Consider the following 13,974-nt stretch of genomic DNA (forward strand, 5'->3'; position numbering starts at 1 on the left):
TCCCTTTGCTGCTAAAAAAAAACAAAAAAAACCCTTTAGAATACATCTCCAGTCCTACTCATTCAGTCCGAAATCAAAAATATCTTACAAATAGTCTTCACTTTTCTTTTTGCGACCCATGACACCTCATTGAAAACTTCCCCCTGTACTTAGTTTTTATTTTATTTATTAGAAATATTGAACATGATTATCCAGCATAAACTGCTTTGCTAATCAGCATTGCTGGCAGCCTTTCCAAGGTTACAATGTCTTTAATATTTATGTACTTTATGTACTAATGCTCCAAAACCATTGTTAATAATCATTAGCCTCCCTCACAATACACGGGAGTTAAGGATGGATACATCTATTAAGCATTTAGAGGCTTGTTGAATAGAGCCCATATATATATATATATATATATATATAAAACTTCATGTGTGGACCCTTGTTGATTTATCTTTTAGGAATGGATTAGGAGCTTTTGCTGATGTCCTCTTAAATGAGCAATGCTGATTTAAATGTTTTTATTATTTTTAACACCAGTTCGAAGCAAGAGGTCACCGGAGCTGAACCCACTCGTTTCGGCTCCAGGGACCCCCTGCTTCCGGAGATACTTACCTCCGCAGTAGGTGCTGGTAGCCGCTCCGGCTGGGCGAGCTGGGTTTTAAAGTTTAAAGCTCCCGCGTCAGGCGGGCCGGTAGTAATCCCAACCTGATGATGTCACAGCTTCCCATTGGCCCGCCGGGCGCGGGAGCTTTGAAACTCCGCCATAATGTAAATCCTGGTAGCCGAGCGGAGTGGCTACCGCCACCCCCTTACAGAGGTATGTATCTCCGGAAGAAGGGGGTCCCCAGAGCTGAAATTAACGGAGATCAGCCCTGAAGACCCCCCTACTTCAATCCAACGGGGAGGGAGGGGGGGGAGAAACAGGGGGGAAAATGGCTTGGTTTGCCACTTTAATTGTGACCATACAGTCCAATGTTGGTTGCATACATTTGTGTTGTGTTTAACTGATGAAACTACATAAGGGTGACACTTCCTACCGTTCCCCCAGGCTTCCAGAGACGCGTTCCTATACAGCTTCTCTACGTCTCCCAATAGATCAAGCTTGATCATGGACAAAGACACAGGTAAACAATGTTCTATCTGTGGGATTCACCGGCGCTGCTCAATGGCAAAGGAAACTCGCGCACCAGGTAATGAAGTTAAACCCGTTCGCAGGGTAAATAGCCCGTCCCGCGAGTTCCCACTGCAGCTACACATACAAGATGTACACTGAGAAAACAGGTAGCAAAATACTCCCAACAAATGTGTCAAATGCCCCGTGTTAACCTGCCATTTAAATTAGTTGCAGTTAACGCGATACTGCAACGTATTAAAGAGACTAAAGAGAGCAGCTTAAAAAAATCGCTTTTTTTTTTTTTTATTTTAAATATATGCAATTTTTATTGCAAACTAATTGCCTAAGCTGGAATAGTCTCACTCCGGCGTTTGCCAGAAACCCACAAGATGATAGCGAGACAACATTGTAACCCTGTACTGGGTGACCCTGGGGTAGCCATACTGAATTTCTATTTTTAACCTGCACATTCAAACAAAAATATCTCGGGTCAGGGGGTCCTCTGACTTGTAACGGGAAGCGGAGGAGGGATTGTTGCTTTAATGATGTAATAATATTGTGTTACCTTTCTTTACTTTTCTATATATCTTAGTGTAGCGATACAGTACTATGATACTATGATAGTCCGCCTCCCGTGTGTGCGGTAGGTATTGAGCAGTCAGTAGTAGGCCTGGCTTAGGTCAGACATCTTCAGAGTGACACGTATCATTTGGGATAACTGTATGTTATGTACATGAAACACAATATCAACATACAGGGACCCCTGTACTGGAAGGATCCTGAACACAATTAGTACACTTGCAGAGGGGGAGATATAAGGTACCTGGCTGCGAAATTGTCCTTTAATGGCTCTGGTTTGGTCCCGGTGGTCTCTATAATACCTAATGGGCCACTGTTGGTGCCGGCACTGTGTTGGAGCTCATATATCTGTATGCTGGTGTTATCGGTGAAGGCCGGTTACTTCGCAAAAGGGTTGGTGTAACTCATATGTGCTGAAAAGGATACTGCGGTGAAGTTGGAGCGATCTCCTAGCTCAGTGGTTTCCAACCTTTTTTTGGTTAAGGAACCCTATGTGAAATTCCGAGAAACCCCCAACCCTCTCTAATAGCGCATCTGAGATCAGATTAAATTACAGGAAACCTGGTTGAAAAACACTGTCCTAGCTGTATCTCCTTGTAGGTTACTCGCAGCTTCCTAACCTCTGAGCTCTGCAGCCTCCCTAGAGTCTCTGTGGAGCACTCTCCTCGGTTGCCCCAACTCTGTCCTGATGGGGAGGACTCTTATTTTGCTACTGTAAGGTTGCCGGGAACAGGACACTCACACACTTTGCCGCATTATAAAGCTTTACAGCATTTCCAGGTAGAAAACACTAATCTGGTTAATTAGCATTAAGTGGTTTACAGCATTTGACTCTGTTCCCTGAACCCTGCCCTCTGGACTTCCGCCATCATCCTGCTGAAGAAATCTAGACCAGCACTGAATGAACATACCCGCAGGGGTTAACTTTTCAGTTCTTGGTGTGTTTATATGTTGGTCACATTGTGGACCTTTTCCTATTTATGTACAATAATAATCAGGTACCATTGTTTTGATTGAAAGCTAATTATAAATACTATCATTTGACTCTCCTGTGGGGTGTGCACCGCATATAGGATTTCTTCCCAGGCAAACTGCTCTAGTACACCTTTACTGTTCTAAAGTTCCCTCTGCGGTTGCACCCACCACTGTACTTACCTATTACACTAGATTGAGCGTACATTTATATTTATATACCCAACCATTTTCCTTTACTCGAATCATTAATGCTGTTGTTTTATTGGCCTTTTTCTTCTCAGGTTACTGCTCATCCTTTGCGAATGGATATGTGATGAAACGAGAGGACTCGCGTGGATCGATCTCTGCGGAAGGGACAACAGAGCAAAGCATGAACGGGGAAAATGTAATCGTCAAACCACCGAAACATCTTTATGGATCCTACTTACTAAGCGTTGCTATGCTATGAGACAGGGACGCTCAACCCCAGTCCTCAAGCCCCACTTCAAGAGGCCAGGTTTCCAGAATATCCCAGCTTCAGCACAGGTGGTGCAATCAGTCCCTGTTTCAGCACAGGGGCTCAATTAGAGGCTCAGTTGAAGGCCTGTGCTGAAGCTGGGATATCATGAAAACCTGCCCTGCTGGGGAGGCTTGAGGGTTGGATTTGAGCACCCGTGCTATAAGAGACATAAACATAAAACATAAAACCCTATACATTGTTACCATATGTCAGGATTTTCTCCCAGACAGGTCACTGGCAAAGGAATGAGAAATCACGTGTTTGGTCCAAACACCCCTCTATGGAAATCTGCTTCTCATAATACCTTGCTAAGTCTTATGTACTATTTATTTTCCCCATTGAAACAACATAATCCCATCCCTGTCGTAAATCAACTGCGAGATTGATGGTTTTACGACAGAGGGAAAAAAACTTCTACCAAACGACGTTGTAATGTTTGCCTCCGTATATAAATGCACTCATAACTTCCCTTCGCTAATCCTCAGACACACATGAGTCACATCAATAGATTCAGGTGCTCATGGCGGACGTAACGAGACTTATGACTGCTTTGTCCCAAAATTTGAGCGACAAATGGATATCTGTCCCCCATTACCAGATAGACCTCACGTGTCTGGCCTCATTGCACTCGTCTCTGCCATGAATGCAGATATCAACATTTTAGTCCATAATGCCATATTACATATCTTTTGGATGGTATGGGATAGTCACGCCCCTTGACACTCCGTAGAACACGTCCAGGAATGCTTTGAACGTACCTTTAAACAGTATCCTGTTTACGTTAGTTTCGGGCGAACCATAATTTACTCCCATCTCTGGCAAAACATCTGTTCTTATTTCTAGACTCGATCAATAATAAAACCAGGCCTGGCCAAGGGTTTAACAGGCCATAACACGTTTCTTTGTGTTTTTAAAATAAAACTGTATCCACATTAACCCCTGAAGCAAGCGATTTGCTTAAAATACATAATATCTCATGATATTGTCATGACAGACCCATTTATTTGAATGGGGTGTAATGCGTCGCAACATATTTTGTGGATTAGAACTGCCTAATAAATATCTGCATATATATTGTGAAAAGCAACTTCATATTCTGTTATAGGACATCAGAGGCAGAAATACATCCATGTTATTTACACCTTCACCCTTTAACCCCCTTTAAAATTCAGGAGCACTATATACACTATATATTGATATAAAATAACATTGTCAGGGCATATGTGTTTTTTTTTTTAAGAACTGTTGTATAACTTCAAAAACAGTGCCTCCTGCATTATTTGTTTTTTTTTTATAAACCATGCACACAGTCTTTACAGTGGGAGCATAGAGACAATTACAAATCTAGCAAGTTACATACACATACTGTCATTCTGTTTAGAGTTTCTGTCCTAAATTAGAAAACTTAGGCCGAGTTTAGGGTGCGTGCTGTGGCTGCGCCCCCACCTCACGCTCCTGCAGCCCTGCTATCTGTGTTCAGGCTGCAGGAGTCGGGTTGCGGCGTTTGGGGGCGTGGCCAACATGTCACGTGACGCAACTGCCGCTCCCCCCAAAAAAAAACAATTTCCATTGTAACGGCAAAATGTAGCAGCGACAACGCTGTACTTTGCCGCCACAAAAAATAGCAACCTGACATGGTTCATTGAAAACCATGTCATTGTTCCGATCGTGCGCGCGCACGTAAGTGCACGCACGTCGTGTAGTAAGCACCCTGAACTTGGCCTTATAAGGCACACATAAGATGTTACACATGAATGCAGTAAGAAGTTACTTCATTTCATTACTACTCCTGTATACCTGGCTAAGAGGTCATTATTTTTGCCCTGCAGATGCGAAGAAGTTCCACTAGGAGCAGTGTGTCCCATTACAGCAGACTGGATCCATACGAGATTAAAAGCCTTCTTATCTGTTATCTGTACATAGTCAAAGTGATTTCAGAAGGTAAGCCTTCTTTTGAAATGATTCAGCAAATAAACATACCACGTGTGAGCACATTCACATGTCTGACAGGTCCACAAACTGGCCTTTCCGCATTTATTTCTTAGCATTACAATGCTACCACTGCATTCAGGGATTCTGGGTAATGACATGGAAATGAGCACACAATGTCACTTTTTGCTTCTTATCCATTTTAACATGGTCCCCTATACACTTACAGTATGCCTGCCGTATTACACAGCTTTTCAGCACAGCCTGGGTTTAAGAAGTGCACAGCCAGCAAACCTATGAACTCACAGACAGCTGTTTCGACCTTTTGGGGCTCATTAGAGTGAGAATCGTTATACTGGCTTTGCAACGTGCAGCTGTTGGTGGCTATAACCAGACACAAAGATTTGAACGAATCAGAAGCTGTGTGAGAAATCTAGCACAGCCCTGTGCGGTTTGCCGGAATCCCCCTTTCACCTGTGCTTGAGGCCAGTTCACTTTGAAACAAGGTTCTTTAAGACACTTGTTCTCAGAAAACACATGGGCGGCTGGGAGTTCTGCGGGGCTCGGTGCATTGGGGTTTTGGCAGGGGCCTCTTGCTGTACCTTCTCCAGAACGGCATCCCCTCCTGCTTCGTCGCATTGTCATGGCGAGGCGGCTTCATGTGACGTCGTGGCACCATGATGACGCATTGTCACATGGTTACAGGAGGAAATTCCGGCCTGAATGGCAAACACTTCCCCATTTAGAGGCTCCCCAAAAAATTCAACTTCTCAATTTCACACAAAAATGAAAGCGTTCAAAAACTTTTGCTATTAGCATTGTTAGATTTATTTAGGGAACACAGCTAGCGCCCCTCCCCCCCCCCCAAAAAATAAGTCTCTTTGGGAATGCACCTTTAAAATCTCTAGATGACATTCGACAGCAAAATGTCCTTGAGAAACATCTTGTGTCTCTAACCTCGTTGTCTCAGTTTAGTAGCCATGTGGGCTGGAGATGTACCGAGACAGATGTGAGAAGCGCGGGGATAAAGCCAGGATTCACTAAGCGGAGATGTGGGGTTTCGCACCCCAGCCCACGTTAAGTGCCATTCAAGTCAATGGCCGTTAACGCTGGATCGGGGTGCAATGCCCCCACATCAATCCCAGCGTAGGAAGGAAAGGTAGGTCACCTAATCAGGTCTTGTTAGAGAGATTTTTGAGTGATGACAGCAGGCACAACACAATACACAAGCCTCCCACCATCTCTAGGGCAGCCTCACTTAGATCCAGTTTCTCTGTGGCCATTAAGAACAACAACAAGTGTCCCTACCTTGTTTGTAATCGATTATTGCTGCCTTAAGAGGATATATCCATTGGGCTACAGATTGTCCATCACTGTTTTGCATGCTTGTGCACATTGATGACATACATGTAACAAACTGAACATGCACAGACAACCCAAGGAACAATTGGGAGAGTGTAATATGTATTTTTGACATTTTTAACTACCTGTTTTGTTAAATACGTGGTTGAAGCAGGGGTTGTATAACCGTGCCTTTGAACTTGGGCAAGAGACTTTTATCTCCCTGTGCCTTAGTTAAGCAACGCAATTAGATTGTAAGCTCTTTGGAGCAGAGACTCGTGCCTGTTATATTTTATTTACAGATCTATGTACACTGTCCGTGCTATATGAGAAAAACAATATTACAAACAATGATTTGATGTTATTTTAGATTCACTGATCAGCTACTGGAACAAACTTTCTCCCCAGGAACTTCTAAACTTTCTCACACTTCTAGAGTAAGTATCAGGAAGAAGGTGTTCTCTGCTTGTTACTTGGACTAAGTATTCTTTATTTGCATATGTCGCATTTATGTCAAATTAAGTGGATATTGTATAAAGGAGGATTGCTTTTTTTAATTACAGGATTGACGCAGGGGGTGCTTGGAGCAAAACTGTGTTAATATCCACACCGGGGTTGCCCTGCTGCGAGAGATATTTATCTTTGTAGGGGGTGCCGGTATCTATGCAGTCAGATAAACTGTGTGCCTAACATAATGGTGGTGTTTAAATGTCCCGCGTCACGCGGGCCAATAGGAAGCTGTGACAGCATCCGCTGTGGCTTCCTATTGGACAGTGTCACTGGAACATTTAAACTGTGCAGAGATACCGGCACCCCCTACGGAGGTAAGTATCCTTGGAAGCAGGGGGTCCCTGGAACTAAAATTGACACAGTTCAGCTTCAGAAACCCCCTGCTTCAATCCTGTGATGTAGCATGTATTGCTGATTTAAGGAGGCGTGTGAAAGGCACCAAGAGATTATCACAATAAAAAAAGCAAACCTTTGGAAAGCTGGTTTAAGTTGTGGCCTAGCTAGAACAACTGCACATGTAAAACATACCAGCACCCCTAAGACTACCACTTGATGAATGATACAATCCATTGCTTGGCCCGAGGCAGCACACACTGCTGATCTTGATAATACACATTCGAACAAGAAAAAGATGCATGTTCTGGTAGGGAGGAGTTCCAACTGACACGCAATGCTTCCAGGGGTACTGTCCCCCCCATGGTACCCACTGCCTCCCCCCCCCCCATATAACCCACTGCCTCTCTATCCCACCCCACCACCCCCCCATCACACACTTCCTCCACCTCTTGGAGGTCGCCAGGGTTAAAAAATAGCCCTGGTACTAATCCAGTAAAAAAATCAATGAAAATAAACCAAACCAGGACTGCCGCATTAAAGCAGAACTATGTGTTGCATTGTTAGCTTTTTTATTTATTTTTTTGCTACTGTATAGGGTTGAAGCAAGGGGTCTCCGGAGCTGAACCCCCTTAATTTCAGCTCCCTGCTACCAGAGATACCTCCATAGGGGGCTGCAGCAAAGGAGATTTTGTGCCTAACATAATGGTAGCGCTTACGTTTCCCAATAGGAAGCCGTTATTATAATAATTAATAATAATTTGCTGCTATTTTTACATAGTGCTTTACAGAGACATTTTTGCAGACACAGTCCCTGTCCTGTAGAGCTTACCATCTATGTTTTTGGTGCCTGAGGCCCTTGGAGACAAGGTGACTTGCCCAAGGTCACAATGCGCCGACACCGGGAACTGAACCAGGTTCCCCTGCTTCAAACTCAGTGCCAGCCAGTGTCTTTACTCACTGAGCCGCTCCTTCTCCCATGATGTCATCCCTTGCGGCTTCCTATTGGCCTGCGTGAGCAGGCCCTTTAAACTGCACAGAGATACCAGCACCAGAGGTAAGTATCTCTGGAAGCAGGGGATCCCCGCAGCTGATATTATAGGGGTCCCACTCTGGAGACCCCCTGCTTCAAACCTATAGCAAAAAAAAAATAGAACAGGGGCAAACAATGCAGCATGTAGTGCTACTTTGATACGTGTGAATGTATCATTAACCCTTTGCTGCCAGAGGGACCTGTAACCCATTGTAAATCGATGCATTGCTGGGCTCTCCGGCAATGATGGGGCTTATGCTATAGAAAGACTGCAGGCATTAGCACTGCTGCTAACTAATGTCCTTTTGGAGATATGAAATGGATTGCACAGAATGAGCTTTAAATATGGTAAAAGCCGACTTGATTAATTAACTGTGGAAATTGTACTTTATGTTATATGAACCAAGTATTCCTGTTTCTTTGCAGGGTTTGCTTATTTCACTTCAGATATGCAGGAAAACGAAACATTGCAAGGTATTAATAATGTCCGTGTTTATTCTGATCTGTAATCAATTGACTAATTGGCAACTGCCTAAGTCCAATGCACAAGTCCCTCTACGTGAAAGAGTTACAGTAATGCAGTTGCATTGAGTAAGGAATTGCTAGGGGCCAGTGGAGATGTACTATCATCTTACTTTTGTACACATGCTCTCTTTGCAATGTAACATAATAAAATCAGCAGTGCTAAAAAGATGCTGTTAACTCCCAATATGGACTTATCTGGAAAGAGAACTCAAGGTGATTTAAAGGAGCAATTCATGAAATATCTTGCATGTGTTTGTTTGTTTTCTTCTTTTAAAGAAATCAGTTCTCTAGTATTAGATAATACAGTATGTACAACATTTAAAAAAAATGTAATTCAACTGTTAATGCCATTTTTATGAGTTTTAATATACTGAGTATCCTTTCATCTCTATGGCATGTTTTAGTACACGTCCCCAGCAGTGCAAGATATTTGTAACACTTTCCCCTTTGTGATAATTTGTTGCCAACATTCCCAGCAGTTTGAGCTCCAAACTGTAACAATAGATAATGTTACCTTCGTAATAAGGATACATTGTAGCTGCTGAGGTACACTCACTGAAGGATTGATTGCAACTGAAAGGCAGCCATTTAGTGAACCCTGGGAAGCAGGATCTTTCGATCTGCATTTTAGGTAATTATATCTAATTGGTTAAGTTGGATGTTTGCTTTTCTAATTTGGCTACACAATAAAATGGGTCCATTTCTTCAGTTACCCTTAATGAATGACAACTATAGGCAGAAATTCTGCTAGAATTGTTTGTCATCTCTATACTCCCCTGGCAGCATGATACTACCAAACTGTCCCTCCGGGTGTTGTTGTTTATTTACATATAAGCTTTCTATCCCATCATTCATGCAGCCACCTCTGGATTGGAAACCTGGTACTATATTTCTTCTACTCTATTATGATTGAGAGCATCTAAACACCAAGATGGGTCCATTGGATAATTATTACATGGTTACCAATGGGTAGTGTAATGCAGAGGTGCTCAATTCCAGTTCTCAAGACTCCCCAACAGGTCATGTTTTAAGGATATCCCAGCTTCAGCACAAGTGGCTCAGTCACCCACTGTATTACCTGGTTGGATCATGCGATGATAGGCATCACAATTATAAACAAAGCTGCCCCAAGGATGGCAAGCCAATGGAGGCGAAACAAATCTCTTGTATGTGTCCCTGAAGTCTTGATACCCCCAGAGAAAGACCTTTGTTCACCAGAAGTCTCCTGTCCCATATTGTGGGAGGCTCACAAAGATGTCATAAGAGGCACCTTAACTTGGAGTAATTTCTCACAGGAAAATAACTAGAATCCCCAAAAATTCAAGAACTAACAAATTTAGAACACAGACATAAAAATGGCCCAATCGGTCGAGGTCCTGGCCAAGATTTTCCGCACAAAGGGAGAATTTAACCTATGTCTGGCAAATAATGCTGAGCAAGCCATGAGATGGACATCTCAAAAATTCTATGAGAGAGGGAATAAAGCCCATACCATGCTAGCCAGAAAGCTAAAGGGGTTAGGTATACAAGGAGAAGTCCACACCATTAATCTCAATTATACCTCCTCACCTAAAACGCACTAATTTCCTACACTCATGCCACCTCGTCAAATTAAAGCCAGAACATTATGAAACTTAACTAACGAATCTCCGATGAAGAAATAGCTTTAGCAATTAAAGTACTGAAAAATCTTAAAATCACTGGTGCCTGACAGTTTCTCCAATATGTACAATTAAAACATTTCGCAACCTTACTTAATATGTTTTTAGATGGTGAACCTATCCCCGATACAATGTTCTGCACTAACATTGTGGTGATTCTCAAAAAGGAAAAGATCCCACAAAATGTGCATGTTACCGACGCATTTCCCTTATAAACACTGACCTAAAGCTATTCGCCAAAATATTAGCCAACCGTTTGAACGAGTTCATGCCATACTTACTCCATCGTGACCAGTTTGGCTTTATACCCACAAGACAAGCAGCTGGATTGTATTGTATTGTATCCGTATTGTATATCTAACCCACGCAGCCAACACAGCTGCAATGCCTCTCTTGCTCCTATCCCTAGATGCCGAAAACGCCTTTCGAGAGGCTAAATATGGGCTTCTCTGGAAAATTCCTGAAAGCAGTCCAAGGATTACATCCCTCAGCCACAGTCAGATGTTTAGGCCTTATTTCCGATAAAGTACACATAGCTACTTGGTGGTCTGCTGCTAGTATCCCAGTGACATCGGACACATTTTTTCATGGTTTTTTATTTATTCTTGATTATTTTATTTTGTCATATATATATTTTTTAATCCACACACTTGATTAAGCATATCAGAAGCACTACATTGTTTAGCATAGATCTTAGTTTTCATCCAATCATATTGATTTTCTGGTTATTTTCTAATTGTCCATGTGCATTATTTCTGTAATTGAGACAGTTTAAACTAGATGTATATTTTCCTTATTCATAACAGGTATTCTTGACATGGGCATTTATATTTTACCATATTGCTGAACAATTGGAGGCGCAGTCCAATTTAAATTTATCCTCTGTTTTGTGTATATATATGTATATGTATGTGTGTGTGTATGTGTATATATATATATATACAGTGTTCGACAAACCTATACATTTGCTCGCCCCGGGCGAGTGGATTTAACCCCCGGGCGAGTAAATATTGGCCCAAGCAGCACACGTTTGGTACTAGGTGGCGAGTATATTTTTTTGTGTGGCGAGTAGATTTTTTGGTGATTTGTCAACCACTGTATATATATACACACATACACACACATACACACACACACATATATTGTGACAAACGGCTTCCTCAGGTGGCTCCGCCGTCTATCCGGGCCCACTAGAACATGGTCTTTTAGGGTTAAAAGATCGATGAGACGGAATGCAATGTTCCTTTAAGCAGGCTGCTTTTGCCAATTTTATTCAGTCCCAGACACTGGAACTGCAACACTTTGGAAACAAGTACAGTACAAAACAAAAATCCTGCTCAATTGAGCAATGGCTAAACAGGATCACCCTGACTAGGGTTGGGCCGCTTGCCTGCTTCCAACAAACAAGGTAGCAACTTCAGAATCAAAAAGAGTACACAAATGATTTATGGTTTTAAGAGGAAAGGTTCTCCCCTTTCTGCTTGCTGGCAGCCTTCCTGCCTCCAGGCTCTTGGAGAGGGAAGAGGAACCAGGAAACCAGATTTAAATACCTGTTTTCTAATTAGCAGGACAGGTGACAGAAATCAGGCAGCAGACAATCTCCGGTCTGGATCCCTCATCCCTCAGTTCCAGCACCTGCAAAACTGTGGGATGGAGGACATTCATTCTGTGGCTGCCCTTTCCAGCCTATACAGGATAGAAGCTGTCCAGTATCCTGGTAGCCATTACAATTCCATAGTTTGTCACATATCCGCCCCCAACTCAGACCTAGAGGGGTGAGCGAGCATGGATATCAGGGAGTGCATCCTTGACAACCCGCCAGCATCGCCATGTTTCAGCCCTGACCTGTGTTCCACAGAAAAATTAAAGGATTGTAGTCTTGGAAACCACCTGGTCACCCTAGCATTTTTCTCTCTGTTTTGACACATCCACGTGAGGGGTGCATGATCTGTGACCTACCGTAATTTTCTCCCCAATACATAGTATTTGAGGGACTCCACAGCCCGTTTTATTGTGAGACACTCGACTATGGGGTAATTTTTCTCCTTGGGATTTAGTTTCCTACTTAAATAAAGGATGGGGTGCTCCTCACCCTGGGATTCCTGGGAGAGTACAGCCCCACCTCAGATGCATCGGTTTGGACCAAAAACTCTTTAGAGAAGCCAAGTGTGACCAACACTGGTTGGACACAGAGAGCTTCTTTCAGGCTTCTAAATGCCTGTTATGTTTCGGGGGACCACTTTACCATTAGCGGCCCTCTTGCTTTTGTGAGGTTGGTTAGTGGGGTTGCCTTAGTTGCAAAATTGTGAATGAAACTTCTATAGTAGCCAATTAATCCAAAAAAGGTCCTTACTTGTTTCTCTGTAACTGACCTTGGTCAATTTTGTATCGCCTCTACTTTGACTGTTTGTAGTTTAAATAAACCTCTAGATACTTGGCCTCCTCCAGACCAATAATGCATTTAGCGGGGTTAGCGGTTAATCTAGCAGATCAAACTGAATCTAGCACAGCTTGGACCTTTGGAAGGTGTGATTACCAATTTTCACTATGAATTACCACCATCCAGGTGTGCAGATATCGGGTCTTGCCCAGTCTCTCTACCAGTTCGTCAACCCTAGCATAGGATAAGTATCAAATTTTGACACCGCATTTAGTTTGCGGTTGTCTTTGCAAAACCTTGTTGTAGCATCAGGTTTTGGGACTAAAACTATAGGGCTGTTCCACCCACTTTGGGATTTCTCCATTACACCACGTTTAAAAAAATATGTTAACCTCTAAACGTATAGCCTCTCTTTTGGCTTCTGGGATTTGGTAAGGTTTAAGGTTAACTCAGATCCCGGGTTCAGAGACTAGTTCATGTTAAATTACCTGAGTTCTACCTGGCTTTGTAGAGAAGGCTTCTTTGTTTCTTTTCACTGGGTTCTGGACCTCTCGTTTCTGATGAATGGACAGGGTTTCAGCTATGCGAACCTCTGGGTCAGTTTTTTTTACTCTGACAGACCTGGGATTTATAGGGTTAATAAGACCTCCCTATCTTTCCAGGGCTTAAGTAGGTTTACATAGTAAATTTGTTCAGGTTTCCTCCTATCAGGCTGTCTCACCTTGTAATTGACTTCTCCCACTCTTTCCATGACCTCAACATGCAGAGGGCCCCATCTTCTGAAGGAAGTGAATTGCCCTGGTCAACTTCGGGTCTGGGGCTGCCTCTACTTGGACTTTAGCAATCGCCTCTCTTAGGACCCAGAGCTCCTGCTGTATGACCTGGGTGAAATGTTGTTGCTCCTCTCCCAGCAAGCGATTTGTCTCATTCGTGTCTTGCTGGGTCAATCATCAGCTGTCAATGGGTTGCATTCATTTCTTGCTGGGGGGCACCATTGCATACCAACACACTCACCACGTCGTCCATCTTGTTTTACCAAAAGAAAAAAATATATATATATTTTTAAGTTCTTTTACCCGCACACTGTTTAGTGTCCTGCCTGCATTC

The 13,974-nt window shown here is 43.0% G+C and overlaps 1 protein-coding gene across 3 annotated transcripts in view; it reads left to right on the forward strand.

Moving 5' to 3' along the window:
• The window catches only part of DOCK11 (dedicator of cytokinesis 11), a 233,020-nt gene that overhangs the window by 112,702 nt on the left and 106,344 nt on the right, over positions 1–13,974 (forward strand). For all 3 annotated transcript variants that reach the window (XM_075573152.1, XM_075573151.1, XM_075573153.1), the window contains 5 exons: positions 1,037–1,112; positions 2,938–3,041; positions 4,985–5,096; positions 6,796–6,862; positions 8,728–8,775. In XM_075573152.1, the coding sequence (XP_075429267.1) occupies positions 1,037–1,112; positions 2,938–3,041; positions 4,985–5,096; positions 6,796–6,862; positions 8,728–8,775 (407 nt within the window). The remainder of the gene's footprint in view (positions 1–1,036; positions 1,113–2,937; positions 3,042–4,984; positions 5,097–6,795; positions 6,863–8,727; positions 8,776–13,974) is intronic.

Source organism: Ascaphus truei, chromosome 16, assembly GCF_040206685.1.
Source record: "Ascaphus truei isolate aAscTru1 chromosome 16, aAscTru1.hap1, whole genome shotgun sequence".
Classification (NCBI taxonomy): Eukaryota; Metazoa; Chordata; class Amphibia; order Anura; family Ascaphidae; genus Ascaphus; species Ascaphus truei.